The sequence below is a fragment of the Vicia villosa genome, linkage group LG6 (genome assembly GCF_029867415.1).
Source record: "Vicia villosa cultivar HV-30 ecotype Madison, WI linkage group LG6, Vvil1.0, whole genome shotgun sequence".
NCBI classification, from domain to species: domain Eukaryota; kingdom Viridiplantae; phylum Streptophyta; class Magnoliopsida; order Fabales; family Fabaceae; genus Vicia; species Vicia villosa.
In genome coordinates this window covers 101,974,158-101,982,487 of record NC_081185.1, presented here as the reverse complement: position 1 = coordinate 101,982,487, position 8,330 = coordinate 101,974,158, and the positions used below count along the sequence as shown (strand labels likewise).

Sequence of the window (8,330 nt, the reverse complement as noted above, 5' to 3'; positions counted from 1 at the left end):
AAAGCCTATTTTTTCTTGGGCTTTGGTTGGACCATATGACCCTAGTGAGACATTTTTTGGGTATCTTTGGTCTCGTACCCCTACGTAACGGTTGAACTTCGTTTGGTGGAGGTTGCCTTTGTGGAGAATCGTCGCTTGAAAGATCATCGTTTTGATGCGACGGACCATCATCCATAAATCTAGCAAGTTGTTCTGGAGTTATTGTCGGTAAATTATCAAGTATTTCATCATCAGTGATGTCAACGAGTGGTTGATTTGAAGCCACAAAGGTTTGTGACACTTGTGCTTGAATGTCTGGATAGTAGGCATTTGCGGTGTCAAATGTATATTGTGGTTGGGAGAGTGAAAGCGGTTGAGATTGGGAGTATGACTGGTCGAAGTCGGGTTGAGGGATTGGGGTGTTATGTAGCGGTGGTCGAAGTGTGGATTGTTGTTGATATTGTTCTTGGTGGTAGTAGTAGTTTGTTTGGGGGGTTGAGGTGTAAGGGCTTGGTGTGGCAAAAAACGTGTGTTGTTGTGTGGTTTGAGTGTGTTGGTATGTTTGTGGAAAGGAAGAAGTTTGTTGTTGGAATTGTGTTTGTTGGAATTGTGTTGTTGGTTGGAATTGTGGTGTTGGTTGAAATTGTGGTGTTGGTTGGAATTGTGGTGTTGTTTGGAATTGTGTGGTTGGTTGGAATAATTGTGGGATTTGTTGATGAAAGGTTGTTTGTGGGGTTGATGAAGATGAGGCATAATGACGAGGGTCGGCCAAATACGTTTCTTTCGACAAATATATTAATGGAATATTTCTTAACCATTGCATATATTCATCGGTGTGGCGTAAAGTAGTACTCACCTCACCTGTCATTATTAAGTTTCTTCTATCTTTCCACTCGTTGTTCTCGTGAATGTTCAAATCTCGATAATTACAATCCTTTACATCATTCTTCGTTACCAAGTGATGATCTCCAAGACACCTCGGGGGTTGAGGGATGTTTTGAGTAAACCCAAATTGAAGCCTAACCCTGTCGGCGTGATGCATTTCCACAATATAAAAACAAATAATATATGTAGTTGCACTCCACGCTCGAGCTTGTCGTTGAGTGCAACGTGGATATTTTTCGTAAGGCCTCCACAAAAACTGTAAGACATAAATAAATATAATAGTCGTATTCACGTAGATGAAAGATTTAATATATGGCTTGGAAAGAAACTTACATCTCCTTGGACCATGTGATCCAAAATGAAACGATATCCATCAAGAAAAGCATTTGGAGATGAGAAATACTCCATACCTCGTTGTGCAAATCTTGCATATTTAAAAAGTTCAATTAGAAATATGCGTTAATTTAGTGGAAAAATAAATATATAGAATAAAGAATTTACCTAGTGGCGTATGGATAGGATGGAGCAATTTCACTCCTTGGAGCAAGTCGTGGAATGCGATAGTAGGTCCACACAGCGAGAATGAGTGAGCAGCCTCCAACACTCATGCATCCTACACGACATGCTTTGCACATCTCCCTATAAAGGTAAGACAAACACGCAGACCCCCAACTATATTTGCCGCATTCATCAAAATCTTTGACAAATTTGAACCAAGAAGAATGCAACACATTATGAGATTTGTCAGGAAATAAAACTGCAATCATACTTAAGATATATAATTTTGCATGCAGTATATTTTCCTGCTCGGTTTGTTGAGAATGTTGTTCTAACTCAATCAACTCGTCGTGGATCCATCTCAATTTTACCACACCCTTCACCCTATAACTAAAAGGTTCTATGCCTAAAGCATCGACACAAGCATAATCGAGACCTTCGGTTTCACCTACTACAGCCCTCCCATCTATGCGGAGGCCAAACAACATATTTATATCCTCTAATGTGATTGTACATTCACCGGTTGGCAAATGAAACGTGTGTGTCTCAGGCCTCCACCTCTCAAGCATCGCAATTACAAGTTTAGAATCAACACTTCTAAAGTTGATTTTGGCGACAATTCCAAAATCGGCTCTTTCCAAGTAAGGCTTGATAGCCTCACTTGGCTCCCTATCAAATAGATGATTATGTAGTCTAAACCTTTTAGACTCATCCTATACAAAAAAAAATATATCATTTTGTTAGTATACAAAAACAATAAACTATGAAAAATACATATAAGAAATACTAGTAATAAAACGTACGTATGCAGCCACGTTCTCCCTTGTTCCTCTATGATTATCTCCCAAAGCAAGCAAACCAGACATGTTGTGTGATTGTGGTCGTGGTAAACAAATTGTGTGTTTCAGATGAATATGCAACTTTAAAATTTGGAAGATGTGATGAGTTTGGAGTGATAATGAGAGGTTGAATTTATAGTCAAAGTGAATGTATTGTATAACCCATTGGACTAACAAGTATAATGCATGCAATATATGGGGCATTCTATTATCCAACATATATTACAATCTCTTGCATGCTTCTACTATATGATGGGATTGCACACTGGTTGATGGGACAATTGCATGCATGCATGCAACGAAAAATGTGCCCCCTTGTGGTCCGTCCCACCCTTGGACGCACGCCAACCAAGTATGTTTGGGTTCGGCCAACCCCTGGACGGACTCCCTTGTGGTTCGGCCAACCCCTGGTTGGACTGAAACGTGATTCGTCCTTTGACTGAACGGATTCCCTACGTGTCCATTTTTTGGTTGGCACAGTTTAAATACCACTTTGACTGAAACATATATAGCAACACACATTCAAACACATAGAAAAATTATTTGTTCAGAGAAAAATTATATCAAAACTGAATGGCTCAGAGAAACATTATTTGTTCAGTGCATTACAATGGTGTTATCAGTAACGATCTAACTGACGGTTTTTCGTTTAGCAATACTGAAACAAAACGTTTCAAAGTGCATTGTAGAGCCGATTTTATTCATTTGAAGGAACGAATTGAATCAAAATTGCAACTTCCTGTAAGTGAAATTATTTATCGACTAGCGTTATTTACTGGAGACAACGGTAACATTTTTTACGTCATGAAACAAATAGAAGACGACGATGGCGTTAAAGTGATGTTCGAATGTCACAATTCGTTTGCTCCTCTTGACTCAGTCGAGCTTTATGTTCGCATTGTTAGTCCTGCAGTTAACCAATCGCAAGAGTCGCATTCGCATCAATACGGTCTGAGCCAACCCACTGATGAAGAGCCAACACAAAACAACGAACCATTTATACCCAACGAACAAGTGGACGAGTACAGTGAAGATGAAATACAAGAAGTGCAATATGAAGATCTTTTTGGTGATGACAATGACCCTGATATTTTTGTGTCGTCGCAGCCCACAATTGCACGACCGATTAGCATGTACGCCCCACCGGATCACATGCGAAATATCTGTTTAGAAGAGGCACAGTCTGAATCAATATTTGGTTCGCACAAAACAAACTATAGTGATGTTGATTTATATGAGGGAATGGAGTTTGAAGACAAGGAGGCATGCGTTGCTGTTATACAACATTGGCATATCACCAAAATTCTTGATTATTGGGTATACAAATCTGATAAGAACAGATATGTCATCAAATGCACGAATCCAACTTGCCAATTCAAATGTAGAGCATCAGTTCGCAAGAAGAATTCCAAGTGGACGATAGGTAAGTTGAGTGGACCACATGTCTGCACAACCACTTCAATGTCGCAAGACCATAGACAACTTACCTCAGATATTGTCTCTCACTGCATCAGAGATCTGGTTAACACCGACCCATCAATTAAGGTAAAGCTCATAATTTCTCATATAACAGGAAAGTATGGTTATAATATATCTTACAGGAAAGCGTGGATTGCAAAGGTAAAGGCCATAAAATCCTTGTATGGAAACTGGGAGACATCTTACAATGACCTTCCACAATGGTTATTGGTAATGAAAACACATCTGCCTGGAATGGTAATAGACTTGGAAACGTTACCTGCATTTTCTAACGAAGGCAGCCAGTTGGGTGATAAGATGATATTCCATCGTCTATTTTGGGCTTTTCAACCATGCATCCATGGTTTTGCTTATTGCAAGCCAATTGTTCAAGTCGACGGAACATGGTTGTATGGAAGGTACAAAGGGACATTGTTGATGGCTGTGGCGCAGCATGGGAATGGTAACGTTTTTCCAATTGCTTTCGCTATTGTCGAGGGTGAAACCAAGGATGCTTGGAGTTTTTTCCTTCGCAATCTAAGAAGCCACGTGACACCCCAACCCAATCTATGCCTAATATCATACAGACATCCATCGATTAAAAGTGCCTATGATGATCCTGCAAATGGATGGCAAAATCCTCCGTCTTCACATGTCTACTGCATTAGGCATATCGTGCAAAATTTTATGCGTGCGATTAGAGACAAGGAACTACGTAAAAAACTCGTCAACATGGGTAATAGTCTAATTTATCTTTGTGAAGTACATTTGTCAAATGATCTTTGTCGGTTTCTTGACTTGTTTATTATTTGTAACATGATATGCATTGACGGAGTCAACGTAAAACTACTATAGAACTGAAATTCTTCAGACAAATAGAGATGCTTTGGAGTGGATTGAAAATATCTCCAGAGAGAAGTGGGCAAGGGCGTTTGATAGAGGGTAACGATGGGGGCGCATGACGACTAACCATGCAGAAGCAATGAACTCTGTGCTAAAGGCAACCAGAAACCTTCCAATAGCGTCTTTGTTTTCGGCCACATATTTTCGAATGGGAGCATTATTTGGTCAACGTGGACATGAGTGGACAAAGAGGTTGACATCAGGCCAAACTTTTACAGACAAGTGTATCAAGGGGATGACTGAAGAAGTCAACAAAGCAAACAGTCATAATGTTTATCAGTTTGACCGGGAAAGGTTCTATTTTATGGTGGCCGAAAGAATAAACCGCAACGATAGTCGACCAACTGGTACTTACGGTGTTGATCTGCGAAAAAGAACATGTGATTGCGGAAAATTTCAAGCGTTCCATTTGCCTTGCTCACATGTGATTGCAGCATGTGAAAGTATACGCCAAGACTACACCATTCACATACCCGACGTGTTCAAGATACAACATGTTTTTAAAGTCTACCAACAAAGCTTCCAGATCCTCCCACATCAAGACAATTGGCCGCAATATAGAGGAGCTACTCTTTGTCTTGACGAAACTATGCGTAGGAAAAAAAGAGGCCGCCTTAATAGTACTCGGATTCGAACCGAAATGGACGACGTGGAAAAGGAAAAGAGAATGTGTGGGATATGCCGTGAAGTAGGCCATATCCGAAGTAAATGTCCAAATGTAGCAGGCCCGTCCAATAGGCCTCCTTAATGTTTACTTCAACTAGCTTTATGAATGTAATATAATGTCTTTTTAATTGAGTTTGCAACCATCAATGACTAAAACAACATTTCACATTAAACATAACTAAAACAACATTTCACATTACTAAAACAACATTCAATGACATCGAAATAAAGACAGCCACAAATAAAACAACCACACAGGAAACAATTAAAACGGCCTCACAGGAAACAAATAAAACATATTCTAAGAGATTACAACCATAAACACAATATCATGTGGTCCTAGCATCATCATAAGGACACCAGCGTCATTTTTCACGGCTCTCCTAGAACGAGTTACTACTCCATTTGGGCCTTTCTCCGTGACCTGCCTTTCAATTTTCCTTATCTTTTCACCCTCGAGAATGTTTCCGTCTAACCATCCGATCAAGTGCCTCTGTAGATGCTCGAAAGTTTGGGTGTTCCATAGTTTGATCTTCAACTGAGGCTTTGTTGCTGAAAAAAATAATGTTGCATCTCTCTTCATAGGTGGAAACGTTGGAAGGGGTTCAGAAGACATCTCCAATAGTAACACGAAACCTTCAATTGTAACTGGTGTGAGTGGAAATGTGGCTGTACAATCTTATTTATAGGCAAAAAATAATAATAAAATATGCCTCCTCGTCCATCTATTGGCCGAACCTACACATGCTCGTCCATCTATTGGCCGAACCTACACATGTTCGTCCAACCCGTGACTTACTCATATTTTTAATAATTAAAATAGCATTTTTTTTTAATTTTTTATTATATTTTATTATATTTTAATCATTAATTATAATAAAAAAACAATTTTTATAATTAATAAATCCTTAAATTCAATTAAAATAAATATTGGCAAATAATTTTTTTTATTATATTATAATGTTTTTTATTATATTTTATTGTATTTTAATCATTATTTATAATAAAAAAACAATTATTGTAATTAATAATTCTTTAAATCAATTAAAATAAAAAAAATAAAAAAAAGGCTTAGTTTGCGCCCGGCCCACCCCTGGCCGGACCCCAACGTGAGTAAAAAATCTTCTTCCAGTCCGTCCAAGGCCTGGCCGGACCCCAACTGGAAGTGTGGCATTCTGGTATTTTTTTTTTCACTTTGTGGCATTCTGGTATTAAAGTTCCATAAAAGTGGCATAGTGGTAAAAAAATTTCATCAAACCCCTTTTTCTTATATGTATATATTAACAAATTATTAATTAAGTAAAATTTCTTAATATCTCACTGAAATTGTTTAAGAGTTCAATAAATTTAAATTAATATTTAGTTAACCCTAAATCAACTAATTGTTTAACTAGAATATCTAGTATAATTAAAAAATTAATATAAATATCAACTTACATTCAAATAAAAAATAAATCAATTTCTAATACAAGAATAGTTTTATCTTTTAAATTATTAAACACATTTTTCTCTTTTATTTTATAAAAAATTTAAACAATACTTTAAATCAATTGTATTTTTCTCTTTTAATTCTTCTCTTTCTCACATTTTTTTAAGGGTTAAATATGTTTTTGATCCCTATAAATATTTAAAATTTCATTTTTAGTCCCTATTAAAAAAATATATATTTTAGTCCTTACAAAATTTTTATGCATGGTGTTTTGGTCCCTGCAATGTTTTAAAATTTTAAAAATTGTTTAATTAGCCTTAAATTTTTAAATTTTTGACTTTTTTTCCGTACGTGTTTAAAATACTATAAAATATTTCTATACTAAATTATATAATTTTTGAAAATGAGAAGAATTAAATATAAATTTTTTAAATTTCAAAAAATAATGATAAAAGTAATATAAATCTCGACTTAAAAATTAAATTTTGAGTTCATTTTTTTTCGAAGAACTTTTTATAACGTTCTAAACATGTCTGTAAAATCATCATTCAAAAATTTACATCGGTTTAACAATAGGGATTAAAACTACATGCATAATAATTTTGTGGAGACCAAAATATGTCATTTTTTAAATAGAGATCAAAAATAAAATTTGACAATTTTATAGGGAATAAAAACATATTTAACCTTTTTTTTAATTCCATAAAAAAAATCATAAAAATTAGGCGCAAGAACACGGAATTTTTTTTAATAAGTTTTAAAAAATATATGCATAACTAACCCATATTTCAAGAAAATTACCCCAATAACTATGTTTGGGGATGTTTTACACGTAGGCGCCATTCTATATGGCGCCTCCTATTATTTTTCAAATTTTTTCAGTTACCTGCGGATTTACCTGCAGAATATTTTAATATTTCGTCTGCATGTAAATCTGCAGGTAAATTCGCAGGTAAATCCGCAGGTAATGCTAAAACCGCAGGTAAGTCTACAGGTAACTGAAAAAATTTGAAAAAAATTAGGAGGCGCCATATGAAATAGCGCCTACGTGTAAAACACCCCAAACATGGTTATTGGGGTAATTTTCTTGAAATATAGATTAGTTATTAAATTTTTTTTTTCCCAAAAACACTATATTTCCATTACAAAACATCATTTGCCAATTGTGACCTCCTTCCCAACTTGATGGAATTTAATCCACATACACAAGTCTTGGTTGACCTTGTTCCACATACTCAAGTCATGGTTGACCTTCTAGTTTGAAAATGTCCAATTCATATTAAAGATATGGCTCAGATAGCATATAATGTGATGTGATGCAAGCTTGCAACTTGTCCTTTGAACTCTCAAATGTGAATCCGATCGAAGACTTCATTTGCAAGTGGTGCTTCTTGCACTCAACATTAATGCTTATATCTGTTTATTTTGCTGAATTTATTATTCATTCAAAAGACTTGCGAGATTCAAGTGGGGATAAAATAAAAGTAAACTCTTGATTGTTGATTTTGCACTCAACATTATTTATTACTACTAAAGAGTAAAGAGTCATTTTAGCACGTGTTTCCAATGTTTGTTTCTTTATACATTTAAGAACTATAGTTACAACACATCACATAATCAATAATCAAAATGAATACTTACCTTTACCCAAAAAAAAAAAGAATAACTTACCT

General features: G+C 35.8%; 1 protein-coding gene across 1 annotated transcript; it reads left to right on the top strand.

Annotated features, from left to right (window-relative positions):
- The first annotated feature begins 2,774 nt into the window (after positions 1–2,774).
- On the top strand, positions 2,775–4,514 carry LOC131614241 (uncharacterized). The gene has a single exon (XM_058885857.1). It carries the CDS (start codon positions 2,775–2,777, stop codon positions 4,512–4,514), a length of 1,740 nt encoding a protein of 579 aa, XP_058741840.1.
- Positions 4,515–8,330: the final 3,816 nt, after the last annotated feature.